The sequence below is a fragment of the Gossypium hirsutum genome, chromosome A08, assembly GCF_007990345.1.
Source record: "Gossypium hirsutum isolate 1008001.06 chromosome A08, Gossypium_hirsutum_v2.1, whole genome shotgun sequence".
Lineage (NCBI taxonomy): Eukaryota > Viridiplantae > Streptophyta > Magnoliopsida > Malvales > Malvaceae > Gossypium > Gossypium hirsutum.
In genome coordinates, this window is record NC_053431.1 from 2,402,786 (window position 1) to 2,419,632 (window position 16,847).

The following is a 16,847-nucleotide window of genomic DNA, read 5'->3' on the forward strand; positions in this document are numbered from 1 at the left end:
AAAATGATTATTGAATCTTTCGAATTTTTTCAAAAGCCAAGATGTAACTTCTTCAAATAATTTAATGATTATTTTATAATTTTTTTAAAATTAAGTGACTAAAATATAAATTTATTAATAATTTAGTGACCTAAAGTATAATTTACCCTTAATTAAATAAAAAATGCATTTTTTTTCCAAAACTTGAATCTAGTGAAGTTTTCACAAATCTAATATGTAATTCTTTAAGAACATGAAGGTCAGGGGCGAATTCCTGCCAGCTCCTTCAAAATGAAAATTTTTCTATTTTTTATTTTAAGCCTTTAATTTTTTAAAAAAAATTAAATTATTAAAGATAAAATTGTATTTTGTCTCCTAAAAAAAATAAAATTTTGATTTAATTTTTTAAAAATTACAAATTAATTTCAACCTCTAAAAATAATTTCTAAATTCACGCATGATAAAAGTCAAAACTAAAACTTCTTTTTTCTTTATTTAGAGTTTTAAAGCCCACAAATGCACTATTTATTAGTTGACTAATTATTTAATCTTATCAAGCTTTTTAAGCATCAACTTGTTTTTCAAAAGATAAAAAGTTAGCAAATGACTCTTGTTACCTATTAGTGGATACTTTAAGTATATTAATTAAGTAAACCCCGTTTATTTTTTTTGAATAATTTCATTATAGGTTCTGATTATATGTTCTTTTTTTTACACAATACTAAAATTATCTATAGCCCCTCCTCAATCCATAAATAGGAAGATAATGCGCTTCAGTGCAATCAAACCCACCTCCTCATGTATTGACAACAATACTCATACCAATCAAACTAAAACTCAATCAACAATAAACTTATGGCACAATTCTAATATAGATGAAAAAAAATTATGTAATAAATTTATAAAAATTAAATGTGTCTTGGTTGAACATTATATATATGTATTTTTTTCAAGATTTATCAAAATATATAAAAAAATACATTTGAAATGATATTTATTACTTTGTCGAACAAATAGATTTTTGATAAATTTACAACTGGATTGAGACCTAATTGATGCTATGACACATATCCGATCAAACTATTAATAGTAAGTATAAAATATTAGTGGGAGAGATTAAGGGAATTAAGAAATCATCCTATGTCTTTAATCGACTTTTAAAAATTTTAAAATACTTAATTTAATTTGGTCATATTTTATATTTACTTTATCAAATTTCAAATATAATTTAAATCAACAATAAAATAACTCAAAAATAGTAATTCCAAACATGTTATTACATTAGCTAAGACTTTATTATCAACTAAAAATGAACTTATGATGTGATGAAGCCATAGTTATTCATGAAAAATAAATCTAAAAAATTAAAAAGGTGTAAAAGATATCAACTAATCGCGTTACTGTTAGGATTTTGTCATCTTCTTATAATTCAGCAATATATATATATATATAAAGGTGAGCTAAAGTTAGGGTAGCTTAGATATGATAATTAATGTATTTTATTTTATATTATTTATACGATGTGTTTGAAGTATTTTATATTGATTTTAATACGTTAAAAATGACATATTTAAGTTTAAATTTAAAAACTAAACTTAATTAATTTAAATATGAATTTGACCTAATTCAATTTGATCATAAACCAAACACAAATTCGAAAATGACTTAGACCCAACAAAAGTTATTTGAAATGACTAAACTTAAGTGTCAAATCCGATACTCAATTGACAACTCAAAAAACTCATCTCAAAAAATTGACTAACAAAAATCAAACTACCTATAAAAGAAATGGTCTAAACCCAAAACAATCATATATATTTTTTTCAAATTTTAAATATAATTAAATGTGTTTTCATCTATTTTACTGTCTGAAATAAGCAAATAAGGAAAATATTCTTAAAACTCAAAAAAGGCATTATTCTTTTAAAAAAAGGGCTAAAAAACATGTTGCATCCACTTCACCAAATTGCATCAGATTCCAAATATGACTTCTTGACCAATAAAAAAAAATGTATATTCGATTATTTTAATTTAACAACAAACCAAAATATTTATAAAATAAAAATAAAATAAATTATCTTCTTGACATCGCATGCCATCATTTTAACAACAATATCTTCTCTTCCCACGTTGTTCCTACAATTTTTATTTTTCTTATTTTATATTTTGATCCTTCAATTATTGTTACCAAAACTCGTATGCTGTTTTTTTTATAAATATTGATTTTTTTTTTGGCATTTGACACAAACTACAAAGTGGATGCATTATGTTTGGGATAAAGTTTTTTTTAAAATAAAATTATAAGTATAATTAAGATTGTGAATATAGCGGATTGAGTTTTAGTTCGATCGGTATGGGTATTATTGTTAATGTAGGAGGACGTTGGTTCAAATGCGCTGAAACACATTATCATCTTATTTATAGGTTGGATAGGGACTATAAGTAGTTCTAGATATTGTGTCAAAAAGAACAGATACAATCTGGACAGAACTTAAATATGGTGACAATGACGAAGCTAAAGTTAAAACTTAAAATTTTCCCTTTTAACCTACCTATCCTACATTACGAGGCTTAAAACATAATAAAATCCAAACTTCAGACTCATGTATAATATTTACGCATGATAAAACTCGATATTGGATTAAAAGTTCAAATAAAACCCATCACAGGGCCGGTAAGGGCCCCAACCATCCTAAAATGTGGAGCTTTACTTTTAACCCTTTTAAATTCTACAATATATTAATTTAGTGAATGATAAGTTACATTTTGTCCATCCAAAATAATAAAATTTTGATTTAATCTTTTAAATTTTATAAAAATATAAATTATTAAAACTATAAAATTACATTTTAACCCTCATAAATTCGACCCGAATAAAAATATCTTAACAATGAACTAGGAAATTATTAGCTTCCAAAAGTAATTTTTGTTTTTATATTTATTTTTCTCATTTGAACTTAAATTTACAAGCAACCTATTATGGCACCGACATAAATATCAATATTATATTGGAATGGGAGTGTATTAAATGTGTAATATTGTTAGTTGTTTAATTAAAAATAATTAAAATATTTTACCAAAAAAATAATTAAAATAAATAGGACCACATGGAGGCCACATTGCTATCCACAATTATGTGTTAAAGAATTTAATTAGGGATCAATTCATCAAACAAAGAATCTTAAATTATGATCTCATTGTTCTTAATTGGGTATTTATTAATAAATATACGGTGTTATTTAAATTTTTAAATATTTTTTTTGGTAAATTATAAGAAAAGGGCAAAATCCTAACAACAACACGATTAGTATGACTTGAACCTAGGTCATACCTAAGGCGATAAACACACTGACCATCAGGCCAACCACAAGAGTTAGGTGATATATTAAGGGTCTCTCTTAGCTTAACTAGTGGTTAGGGATTCGATCTTCGCCTTAGGTATGGAGTAGCTTTAAAACTCGTGGCCAGCATCTATTCTCTTAATGAACCTACAGAATGCAGATGATTAGTTACTAAGCTTGCTCCGATAAATATATTGAGAAATAAAAAAAAAATTAACACATGTATAGAATACTTCAAAAAGAAAGAAGTAAAGAGTTTATATCATGCTACCTTAATTATTTTTATAAATTTTTTTAATATATATTTAACATTTATAAAATTTAACACAAAAAATTTATTCAACCTATCTTAAATTTTTAAATATAAAATTAATTTATTTCACTGTTTTTATTATAATATTATATATTTAATTTTCTTACGTTGTAAAAAAAAACATGTGAAATAAATAACATAATTTAGATAGATTTTGCTGTCGAATTTGGATTGTATTAATGTATGATGAAATGGTTATCTAAAATTGGATTAGGTCGTCACTTGAAAATTTATTTGTTTTTTATAATTTTTAATATTTTTTAAAAATTTTGACATAACACAATTTTAAAATCTTACATAATCACTCTTGAGGAAAATCCAAGTTCATGAACCAAATTAGAAAAAAATTCGACAAGCCTTTATATTAACGTGGAAAACGTCTAATGAGATCTTATTAGAGTGAGATTCTATGAGATTTTTTTTAAATCAACAACTGTGGTTAAAAGATAGAAATGAGAAGACTATAGTCGTTTGATCAAGCCATGTCAGAAACTAAAATATTGTGTTGATGACCTAGAATTTGTTAAATCGATTAATGAACGCGTTACTTTTCTCTAGAAATCAGTTTCTTTCCTTCTTTTGTGTTGAAACCGACTGAATTGGTTAAAAGGAAAACTCACATTTTTCAGTGTAAACCCGATGTGGCATGACCAATAGTGGATTGATTTTTTTTTTCTCACTTTTTATTTCTACCGTTAATTTAAAAAGATCCTTACTATAATGAGACCTTGCCTAAGCCCGCCCCAGCCCGAAGCACAAAAAATTGAAGAAAATTACAAATAAATTCCAAAGTTGTAAAACTAACTCATAAAATTATACATTTATACACAGAGTTAAAAACAACAATGGCTACCCATATGTAAATAGAAACATCTCTATTTTTATCATTTCATCTAAAAGTCTCAAAACTTCTTGTTGCTTTCAGTTATTTATTTATTTATTTCACTAATATTCATCTTCATCTTCATTTCTTGATCCAAAGAATCTCCTTACAACAGCTGCAAATGCACCCAAAAACATAAATAAGAGGAGTGTATCGAATCCGCCTCCGGTGCCGACCGCAACGCTAGGGCCGGGAGCAAAGAATGAGAATGGTGACCAGCCCCAACCACCATAGAACGGCACGCCGTAACCGTATCCGTAGCCTCCGACTAGAGGTGGGGCGACCCGCGGATTAATGTAAATGTTGGTCCTGGACAAACATTTAGGAGAACAGAATTTAAGATGAAATGTTGGCCCGACGTATATCCTAATATGAGTATGGGGATTGAGGGATATGAATTATGATACTCCGACTCTTCATTTCTAAATTAGAAGGTAGAACCACCTGTATTTTTAACCAGTAAAAGTATCATGGAGATCCTTTTTTCCAGTCAGACTACATTTTGCTCTATTTACTAAAAAATGAGCAAATTAATAATTATACGTTACATCAAAGAGCAAACTCATTATTTTCATTAAAAATTTTGTCTACTTCTAATGTTAAAAACTGATCTGGCTGATGAAATAACCGGTCCACTTGTACCTCTTGTTGACGTACAAGGACAAGTTTTTAATAATAAAAATAGGCGAAATGCAATCTAAATTGTAGTACAAGAGCCTCATGATATTTTTACCCTTTTAACCCTATATTACTTGGACTCGAGCATCAATATTGGATACAAATATATGTTTACACGAGTTTTTTTTTTTTTTAAATTCATATATTTAGAAAGATCTTGAAGAATCATATCTCCGTACATATATTTAGGAAGTTCTTCAAGAATCATATCTCCGTACTTAAATCCATATACCATATATGTAGAATGGAAAAAAATTTCCTAGGGTCAAAACATAAAATTAATCTCACAAACATAGTGATCTAAACAAAATCAACATTACAATTTACATAGCTAAAATTTGATGAATTACCTGGAATTGTTGTTGGCTCTTGGTGCTGAGCGAGGAGCCGCTGACCGGAAAGCTTGACCGCCAACTCTACCACCAGATTTGGCGGCTGATGCGTCACCCACCGAACCCAGAGTCACTACCCCGGCTGCCAATGTCACGATTGCTAGCTTTGCTAACTGTTTCTCATTTCTCCTATATGAAAAACAATCCAACACTATCAAAGAATACCCTCAATGTCATCACTTATGCTAAAATCAGCATATAATAAATTTACAAATCAATCGAATAGTTAAAAGTTATTTTCAAAAAGAAAATTTATATAATCACTTGCTAATAATTTTATAAAAATACTATTAAATTATACTAAATTAAAATAGATGTATTAATTTCGAAATTACCATAATTGAACCTATTTTAAAAATTTTACACCTAACAGTAACAATGATTATGGTTGTTTAAAAAGAAATTTCACCCTTAATTTGATCAATTAATAAAATTATATTATATAAAAGTAGAAGCCTATTGAGTTATTTCTGATGCTTTTGGAAAAAGTTTATGAAGTGTTGTCTATTCGAAACCGATAAATCTCTCAACAGGTCCAATATTATTGATAAACCTATTAATACTAAGTTGATTCACCTATTTAAGCATTCGAAAAGGCACTTTCACTCGTGAACTCATTTCTTATTCAAGTACTCAAACTTTTAGCCCCACCAAGGCAATCATTATGCCAAATTAAAGGGATTAAACCCAGAATTATACCAATATTAAGAATCTAGCCCTAAACCCCAAATTAACAGCAAGATTCTGAGAATAAAAGAACAAAATAACCATGGAAATGAACTATAATTACCAGGAGGAATCGTCGTGGTCGTCTGAGTGGAACCTGCAAGTAATGAAAGTAGGAGAATTGGGAAGCTTTGCTTTGGGTTTTCGATTAAATGAGAAAGCATTGGCTATGAAAGTTTGATGAGAAGAGGATAATGCTACCGACATGTTTACGGGAATAATCGGTGTTGCTGTGTTTTCGTTAGTATTTTGGTAATTTTATATGAACTGAGATTTTCGTTCATCTTTTTTTCATGATATGGGGATCACCACGTGTTCCAATTTTAATGGCTCTCCGTCCTAAATATCTCGTTTAGGCCTACATTTCCAAATTCTAAATGGTCTAACTCTGCTTTACAGGTGTGCCAGCCCGGCCTAGAAAATTGGGTATAAAATTTTACTCAAGTTAAACTCGTATAAAAATATTAAAATTTAAACCCGACTCAGCTCGCCTCAACCATATTAATATTTATATTATTTTTTATATAATTTTAAAATATATATAATATATCAAAAATACTAAAAATATTAAAATAAATATTTTTTAACAAATTAAAAATATATATTAAAAATATATATACTTAACAAGTAAATTCCTCTAAAATAATAATAAAATTAACAATAAAATAAGTTTTATACAATATTCAAATAATAACAACAAAATAGTAACATCATAGTAATAAAATAGTAGTAAAATAAGGAGAAAATAATAAGAAAATAATATTAAAAAATAAAAATAAAATATATTTTCTTGTCTTTAGTGAATTAGGGCAGGGTCTAGACAAAAAATATCTTATCCGAGATTCAGCCCATTTTGTAAACGGGCCTTATTTTTTTCTAAGCCTATTTTTCGAACTTATATTTTTGTCTAAATTCTCTCACATTTCGAACGGACCTTCTAGTAAGTTAATTAAGTAATTAACTCTACTTTCAGTCCCTACCTTTTTTGCATAGTTGAAATTTAACACTATTTTAAATCTCAATTATTCTCAAGAGTTAGATCTTTCTGCTCTTTATATTTCATAACGTCAATCGGATTATGTGAAATTGGAAGACTTTCACGTGTGTGATATTGCTTGTATGATTAATTTTTTATTTTAAAATTATCATATAATTTAATTTAATGGAATTCTCTTCCCATTGATATTAATTAAACTTCGATGAAAAATATTTAGAGGGCCGAATCCTTAATATTAAAATTAGAGGAAATATGCAAAGAGTATAGGGTTTGAGACCACTGCTATATATTCTAAATTTATTTGAAAACACGTTTTAAATATATTAAATTTATTTGATATACTAGTCTTATTTTTAGATTTTACAATCAAAGTTGATAAATGTCACTTATGGCTGAGGGTGCAGTAAAAGAATGGGTTAAATCAGCTATTTGAGGTATGAATTTGGTAATTTTTTTCATATTAGGATTAAATTTTTTTTTTCAAGTTTGGTCCTAAATTTAGTAATTATTTCCATATTAAGACTTAGACTTGGCAACTTTTCACACAATAGGGCTTGGACTATTTTTTAGTTTAAGTTTAGCCCTGAAGTTGACAATTATTCTCACATTAAGAATTGAATTTTAGGGTTTTCAATGACTAACTTAGATAAAAAAAAAAGTTAAAGTCCTGATGTAATAACATTTGTCAAGTTCCAGGCCTAACTTTAACAAAAAATGGAAAAAAAATTAGACCCTAATGTGTGAAATATTATCAAGTTTAAGACCTAACTTGAAAAAAAATAAAACCCAACATAAAAAATTACTAATTTCAAGGCTCAAAATATGATTTAACCTTAAAAGAATTTTTATGTATTAAAAAATGCACATTAGGAGTTAAAATATTACAACATTAGTATAACAATTATCAAATAATAATTCATGGTTAATTGTTATTAATACTATTGATATACGGAGGAGATTGTGGTGTCATATTTACCTTTTCTCATTGAGATCCCAATTTTATATACGAGAGTTGTTTCCTTATTTCGAGATTTCATATATTACTTTGTGATTAAGGTATTGGTTAATAAATGGTCTGTCTTAATTAGTTTGGGTAGGATACACTATAATGTGAAAGTGAGTTTCTCAATTTAGACAATAGGATAAATAAAATGGATATGAATAACAATTGAATTCAAAGATTAAAGCATATAAAAATATATAAATTCGAATATATAAATATATATATAGGCAAATATCCAATCCAGTCCCTAAATTTAACCCAATTTGAAAATGGGAAAAGACACCAAGCTTGAGTGCTCGATTGAAAAGCAAGAAACTGTAAAACACAGAACATTACATGATTGGCAAATTAAACCATAGACATGTTAAAATGTTCTTTTTTGAAAACTAAATTACTTTTTTTCTCTTCATCATCTGTAAATGTCAATGAACTGCCATCCTTTCGTTTTTCCGGCGTCGGTTTCCAGTGTTCTAAACAGTATAATGCTGCTGGATCGTATCGATATCCAGCCCCTTGAGTTTCACCACGGACTCGACGTGCCCTTTGAGTGTATGAAGCTCTCGAAGCCTATAAAACCGACATCAGAAATCCGTGATCGATTCATAAAATGAACAGTTATAGAGTTTAGTGTTAATGAATAAGGCATGATGGCTTAATCTGTTACCTTGCAACTTCCGCTCGTCTCTTGGCCTGCTCGGCGATCTCCGATAACTCCCGGTAACTGTTCTTGTCATTGAAGAGATTAGAAGTTTCCGGTGGTTGAAGTCCGTGCAATGTTCTTTGGGCAAGTGCCCATTGTGCTTCCCTTTCTTCTTTGCCATAATCTTTCTTTGTGGTGAATGCAGTCTGTGATGGAGGCTGGGTTAGTAAATACGAAAGCGACTCGACTAATATGCGTAAACCAAGTATGTATATATACCTTGTTTTCGAGTAGGTTGAGCCAAGCTTTTCCGCTTAAGATGTAACGGATGGCGAACTTCATTATATCCAATGGTACGTAGAAAACTATACTGTAGAGCCATATGACACCAGCCCATCCCCAACCAATTCCTTTGATCCTTGCAAATCCCCAGTTTGCATATACAGCAATCAAAGTTGCAACCTATAACCAACACGAGAATCGATTAATTCGATGCTTTATGACTCAGAAATGAGTGTAGGCATATAGGTACGTGTTCATACAAGCTGTGCAATGATGAAGGCAGTGACCAATAGTAGTCCGGGACGCTCAGCGTACGACCAGCTACGCGATCTAGTCACGAAGATCAGAGCCTGGCTCACAATGCTCACTTGTAAGTATAAAGCGCCCATCATCTCATGCTCTCGTTCCCGTAGAGATCGAACACCAAATTTGTCCTGCATTTTTCGATACAAACAGTTAAGAGACTAAGTTAAAATCAAAAACAAAGTTTGAATACTTTCAGCAGGTATAAATTGAAAAAATTTTCAGCACTGCGTACCGAGAAGAAGTCGGTATCATGCATGGCCCAGAAGAATATGACAGTCATCAATGCCAAGTAGCCTCCGAGCACGATTCCAGTGGCAAAAATTTCTTTCAGTTTCCAGCTATCAGGCAAGGGCGATGGCTTGACTCGATCCTTTGAGATTGTCATAATGGTTCCTGGAGTAATATTTGATTCAATTGATGTTAATACTCGGATTTAAAGCATGGAACACGAGAAGAAGATAAGTCATGTGTAAGTTATGTAATAATCTACGTACCATCATTAAGAATGGCAATGATCAAAACCATGAAAGGCGAGAAATCGAACTTCCAGATGAGAGCGATAAACAAAAATCCGAACTACGGAGAATCCGAGACAAAAGATCACATAAATGAATCAATACCTGTAGGTTCATGTAATCAATAATTAATTCGTATAAAGCCATTTTATAATGTACTAACCACAATACGGATCGTGATCGAAACTGCGTAGATCTGCGAAAGTAAACAAACACGAAAAGGTCATGCATCGCAAAGCATAATGCATATAAATCTTCAGAAATATGTTAAAGAGGGGAGATCCACTTACAGTATAGTTCTTCATCCTTTGGAAAATGGCTCTGCTAGTTAACACTGCACTTATAATAACACTCAGCCCCGGTTCTGTGAGAACAATGTCGGAAGCACTTCGTGCGGCATCTGTAGCATCAGCCACTGCAATACCTATATCTGCCTTCTTTAAAGCAGGAGCATCGTTAACACCATCTCCAGTCATTCCACAAATATGCTTCCTCTCTTGTAATTTCTTCACAATTTCGTATTTGTGCTCTGTAAAGTGTGATACAAAGGTTTTATGTTACTCGAGACCTCGAAGACAAAAGAGTTCACATTTGCGAATAGCCAGGATGTCAAAGCAAGTTACCTGGAAACACTCCCGCAAACCCATCGGCCTTCTCAATCAACTCTTCCACAGGAAGGGCAGCTATGCTTGCATCTTTGTCTTGACCTAGCAAAGAAGCAGAAGGATACATGTTCGTCCCCATTCCAAGTCTGCGGCCAGTCTCTTTTGCAATCGCAAGTTGATCACCTGGACATAAGTACAAAAGCATAAGTATTAAATTGCTGCAACGAATGAAGTAACAAATGGAATTATCCATTGGTGAACTCGGTTAGAGGATTCATTACCAGTAATCATCTTAACATTCACACCAAGATGAAGAGCTTGGCGAATGGTTTCCGCACTGTCATGCCTTGGAGGATCAAACAGAGGCAATAAGCCAACAAATTGCCATGGAGTGCCGGCGCTTTCTTTTGTTTTCTCCGGCACTTGCTGGAAAGTGTAGGAAATTTGGCAAGGAAACATTTTAATATTCAAACTACATAATAGGGATGAGAATATCATGATTTCAAGAAAGAAACCTGTCTGGCAACGGCTAAAGAACGAAGCCCACGATCCGCAAACTTGTCGATGATAGAATGAACTCTCTTCTTAAGATCTTCTTTTGCATTGCAAAGGGCCAAGATCTGTCAACAGATATGATAAATTAAATGACATGGAGGCCCTTCACAATGTTTATACCATCAGCAAATTGCGATAACATGGTTACCTGTTCGGGAGCACCTTTGCTTGCTCGATGCCAGTTGCCATTGGAATCAATGTAAGTCAATGCAGTTCTCTTGTCTACAGGATTGAAAGGCAAGAAATGCACCTCTCTAATACCAGCTCTCGCCTGTATGTACAACATATCGAACATAAATATTCTCCTTCGATAATGGGAGCAATATAGAGAAGAAAAGGTTATATACCTCCTTAGGGTCGGCAAGCATTCCAACAATGGCAGCATCGATAGCATCTTGATTTTCAGTTCTAGATGCCCTTGCAGCAAGCAAGACAACGTGCTCCTTATCAGCATCCTTTACAAACACCTCAATCAAGTTTTTATCGACACTCAGCTTATTGAGCGTCAATGTTCCTGTCTTATCACTGCAAAGGACATCCATACCGGCCATTTCTTCGATGGCGGTCATACGCTTGGTGATAGCACCCTGCTGAGACAGCCTGTGAGACCCAATGGCCATGGTGACAGACAAAACAGTCGGCATAGCAATGGGAATACCACCGATCAGGAGGACCAAAAGATTGTCGATCCCATCCCGGTACTTGCGGTGTTGAATCGGATACATGACAACGATCTCGACCAACATACCAATGGCAATAGAGCAAATACAAAAGTTTCCAATAGCAGTGAGCACCTTTTGGAAGTGTCCTACTTGGTTAGTGCTATCCACAAGATGTGCAGCCTTCCCGAAGAAGGTATGCACACCGGTAGCGATAACAACGGCTTCAATTTCACCCTGTTTACAAGTTGAACCTGAGAAGACTTCATCCCCGGGATTCTTCGTAACGGGAAGCGATTCTCCGGTTAAGGCGGATTGATCAACCTTTAATGGATCGCCTTCAAGAAGTCGAGCATCGGCCGGGATGATATCTCCCAATTTGATGCTAATGATGTCTCCAGGAACCAGAATTGCTGCTTCTTGCTCAGTCCATTTGCCATCCCTTAGCACCTATAATAATTTCGCAACCATATAAATTCAAGATCAATTCCATCATAAACATTAACTCTTAGCCATCGCAAAGATTCTATTATATGCATCAAAGTTTTCATGGGTCTAAGTTGATCTAGATTTCAATCAAGCTTATGTATTGTAGTAATATTATACCTAGATAAACAAATATTTCAAGTTTGAAAATATAGAACTTAGATTTTGTTTAAATCTACTCATACTTATAAATAATTAACTCAAACTCATTTAGTACAACATATAATTTTTTTAAAATATAATAAAATATATATTTATTTTTATTTAATATTTAATAATTTTATTTTTATTTTCACTTTTATTTAACTTGTAAGCATATAAACAACTAACATATTTTTTAATATTTACATTTTATAATATATATAAAAAGAAGAGAGAAATCAAATATTATAAAATCAAAAACTGAGCTGAGTCAAGTTTAAATTTTTTAATATTGATACTTAAACTCAACTTATATTACTTATTTAATTTTCAGATCTAAATTTTTTATTCAAACCTTTCAAATGTTAAATCAACCGTTAAATTTAAATGGATAATTTAAGTCTTGAACAACTACAGTACCACTGCTACTAAACAGCCCAAGGACGAACCCGAATCTCGACATAAGCATCGGAACTTACCCCGAAGCACCTTTCAACCCTATTTTCTTGGATGTAAATGTATTAAAAATTACCTTGGTTTTGGGAGCAAGACCAGCCATAAGAGCAGCAGCAGCATTACCAGCATTATTTTCTTCAATAAAACTGATGGTAGAGTTAATCACCAATAAACAAACGATACCGACGAAATCTTGCCAATCCGGCGGCTTCCCCTCACCATTGGCTAAAGCAATGGCCATGATTGCAGCAGCTTCCATGACCCATGACAATGGATTCCACATGAACCCCAAAAACTTGAGAATTTTGCTCTCCTGTTCATTTGAAAAGCATAATTTTAATATTTATTATGATTGCAGACGTAATAACTATCGAAATTAAATCCTTAGTAAAGCATCATAATAAGACCTTTTTCTCCTCGAGCTTGTTGGGGCCAAAAATCTGAATCCTGTTGACTCCCTCGTCTGAGCTTAAACCTTCTCTGGTACATTTCAGCTGCTCAAACACTTCCTCGATGGGGATTTTTTCCTAAAAATAAAGCAATTATCCAGAAATTAGAAACTATATTTTAGAAAAAAAGCAAAGGAAATTTTTTTTTTAAAGAGAAAAAAAAAGAAGAGGAAAAGGTGGTAAAGTACCTTAAAATTCCCAAACTATCAAAAAGAACAAATCGCTTTCAAATAAAAACACAAACAAAAAAACACTTTATTCAGTACAAGGAAAAGATTAAACCGTAGCCAACTCTGTAACCGTCTTGTCCAGTCCTCGGTTTTCACATTTTAATATATATTTTTTCTTTTAGAGATTATTACTTGAGGGTTTGTTTGGATAGAGAGAAAAAAACCGGAAAGAAAATTAAACACCCATTAGTATTTTACAATTTAATTGTTTATAGCATCAAAATTATATTTTAGCCTATTAGAAACTTTAGGATTACTCCTTTGTTTTCAATATTTTAAAATATATTTAATAAAGTACAAAAATAATTGTTTTTAAATATATTTGTCGCATGGTCAAAAGGTAGACGTTTCCGGTTTACTCGTACACAACACATGGGATGGATAAGTTGATTTGACTTTCTTTTCCATTTTCGAGGAAAATCGGTTTATTTGTCCTCTAATATTTCGATATAAAAACATTAGTTTTATAGAAAATTATTTTATTCTTGGATCTAATAATAATTCTAATTATCATGCAATTATATGGTTTAAATAGCATGTTATAAAATTATTAAAATATATAATAAAAATTATTTTATTGACTCTTAATTTAATTGGTAAAATTATTATGAATACAAGAATATATGAGATTGGTTTAGAAAACACTACAAATAATTCTAGAGATAGACCCAAAAAAAATAAATATTATCAAAATGAGATTTTAAGAAAAAAACTCATTTAAAGAACAAAAAATTATACCAAATAAATACTTCTAAATACAAACCAAATTAAAACTTCAAATTTAGAAGTGCCAATTGAAATCAAATCAAATACTATAAATTAAATTGATTTTCTAGATTTTTTTTTCTCAGCCTTACCTATATTTAATTTTAATTATTTTTTATAATTTTTTTCTCGTAATTTTGTAAGGCGCTCTCCACCATCAGGTATCAACTTTTTTTTTTGGACCTGATGTCAAATAAAGTAAAGAGTAAAATTCGCTAATTTTCTTTCTGTTACCAGCATGGCTTAGTCAAAAACTTTTCTCGGGAAAGTGACAAGGAAAAGCAGACCAGTGTAGATCTCATTTTAAAAAGATAAACAAAGCAAACAAGCTTAACAAAATGTAGAAGACGATTCATTTTAATAGTCGAAATTTTTTTAAAAAAATTTAAAACAATTTAAGAAAATACTAGAAAAATAAAAAGACTATTACCAGATCAACAGTCTCGTTCTTGATCTCTTCAAGACTAATACCGGCCATGTTTCAGTTTACGCGGCGATCACCACCAACGGCAACGGCGGCTTAAGAAAAAAAAAAGAGTACTCGAAATGAAGTAAAACAAAAAAAAAAACTCGAGAGAAGAGAGGAATCAAAAACTCCTGGAATTATGAAATAAATGAAGAGAGAGAGATTGGATTTGAGGTGGAAAAAGTAAAGACCATTGAATGAAACTTTCAGATTCCCGAGAAACAAACAGAAAATAGAGAGAGAAAAGGAGAGATTTTTGTGTATGTTTTTTTTTTCTTCTCCTCTGCGTAACACTGAAAGGCTAAGCTTTTTATATACTCTCAAATAAGAGAGAAGATGAGACTTTGTAAAATCACATTAGAATTATTATACTAGATTTTTATAATAATAATTTTCCCTATTTAAATGTGTTATTATTGTATTAAAATACTATATACTAAATTTAGCTCCAGTTGGCAAAAGCGGAATCGCACCCAAATTCAATCTTATGTAGTTATAATTTGCAGTTACTCGGGCAGTATGTATATGATGTAGTTGATAGACTTCTTGTTCGAATTAATTAAATCGAATTATTGTTAAAATAAAATATAATAGTAAAATAAAATAAAAATAAAATTCATATAATTTTTTTATTTTACATTGGTTAAAAACTCTCTCTTACATGGAGATGAATTTAGAGGCTGATAGGGGCACGCCCTCCAAAATAAAAAATTGTTATTTAGGTAATTTTTAAAAATTTTAAATTAGTAAAGATAAAATTACACTTTAGTATCCCTTAAAATTTTAAAAATTTAATTTAATTTTTTAAAAATTATAAAGATATAAACTATAAAAAATTAAAATTTCATTCGGTCCCCCCTAAAAAATTGTTCTGGCTTCGCCTCTATCATATTATATCATTTGAATTTGACATTAGTGAATTTTTTTTCTTCTCTGCTCGTGATTTTTCCCTAAAGGGTTTTTCACGTAAAATCTGTGTATTTTATTTTTCTTTTTCTTGTTGCTTTGCAATCGATTTATATTGTCATTATTGAAGTTAGTTTCTACATTTGTGATTACTCAGACATATTTATATTTATATTCGTATTCTAATTGTATTGTACTTTTAACACTTTCTAAAAAATAAATATTTAAAAAAAAGTTAATATTAAGAAAAATTGAATCAATTTTCAATTGAACCGTAAACGAAGTGGCTGAGAATTTGTATTTAAGTTTTCAGTTTTGGTACCCCTTATAAAAAAATTTAAGATATCTGACGTAGCAATGCACCCAACATTTATCGATATATATTTATTAATTTGGTAATTATCTGATACACATAGGAGAGTTTTTAGATTCCATAAATGAGTTACGGCGTGACAAGTGTCACATTCATTTATGTAATTCTTTTTTATTATATTTTATTATATACTTGTTAAACCATTAACCCGGTTGTAAAATTTTAAAAACTCGATTTTTTAAATAATTCTCTTTATTAATTTATATATATTAATATTTTATACATGAATAATATTAATTATACCATCACATTTTTATTTTTTAATTTAATTAATCAATAAATAATTTTCAATTTTACATTATATTCCTACCTTCTTCTTTTTTCAAAATTACCGGCCTGTAATCATGCCTTCACCGAATACTTACTATTTCAAAAGATACGTATACGGTAAATCGTTTTGAATTTTTTTGTAAATATTTTATTGAGATATTTATTAAATAATTTTTTCATTTGCAATGTATTTTTTATTTCACGAATAGTTTTAAAAAAATTGTCATGTATATATTTAAGTATTTTCTCTTTATTAAATATAGTGAGATATGTCGATTAAGTCTTAGTTTAATTAGTATGAACATTGTTGCTAATGCAGGAAGACGCGAGTTTAAGTGTGCTGAAACATATTATCCTCTTATTTATTGGTTGGAGGGGGGTTATAAGTAGTTCTAGATATTATGTAAAAAGAAAAAAAAAAAAGATATGAT

General features: G+C 30.3%; 2 protein-coding genes across 2 annotated transcripts; both read right to left on the reverse strand.

Moving 5' to 3' along the window:
* Window positions 1–4,413: 4,413 nt before the first annotated feature.
* On the reverse strand, window positions 4,414–6,702 carry LOC107926126 (uncharacterized). The gene is made up of 3 exons (XM_016856928.2): window positions 6,377–6,702; window positions 5,545–5,715; window positions 4,414–4,825 (listed from the first exon to the last, which is right to left on the reverse strand). The coding sequence occupies exons 1-3, from the start codon at window positions 6,517–6,519 to the stop codon at window positions 4,579–4,581; spliced, it is 561 nt and encodes a 186-aa protein (XP_016712417.1). The 5' UTR covers window positions 6,520–6,702; the 3' UTR covers window positions 4,414–4,578.
* A 1,804-nt stretch (window positions 6,703–8,506) lies between these two features.
* On the reverse strand, window positions 8,507–15,200 carry LOC107926312 (plasma membrane ATPase 4). Its single transcript, XM_016857146.2, has 16 exons — window positions 14,832–15,200; window positions 13,365–13,484; window positions 13,034–13,270; window positions 11,563–12,324; window positions 11,364–11,486; window positions 11,176–11,280; window positions 10,942–11,086; window positions 10,679–10,843; window positions 10,346–10,584; window positions 10,219–10,251; window positions 10,035–10,116; window positions 9,773–9,933; window positions 9,495–9,668; window positions 9,232–9,414; window positions 8,977–9,158; window positions 8,507–8,879 (listed from the first exon to the last, which is right to left on the reverse strand). The coding sequence occupies exons 1-16, from the start codon at window positions 14,877–14,879 to the stop codon at window positions 8,783–8,785; spliced, it is 2,856 nt and encodes a 951-aa protein (XP_016712635.2). The 5' UTR covers window positions 14,880–15,200; the 3' UTR covers window positions 8,507–8,782.
* Between the last annotated feature and the right edge of the window lie 1,647 nt (window positions 15,201–16,847).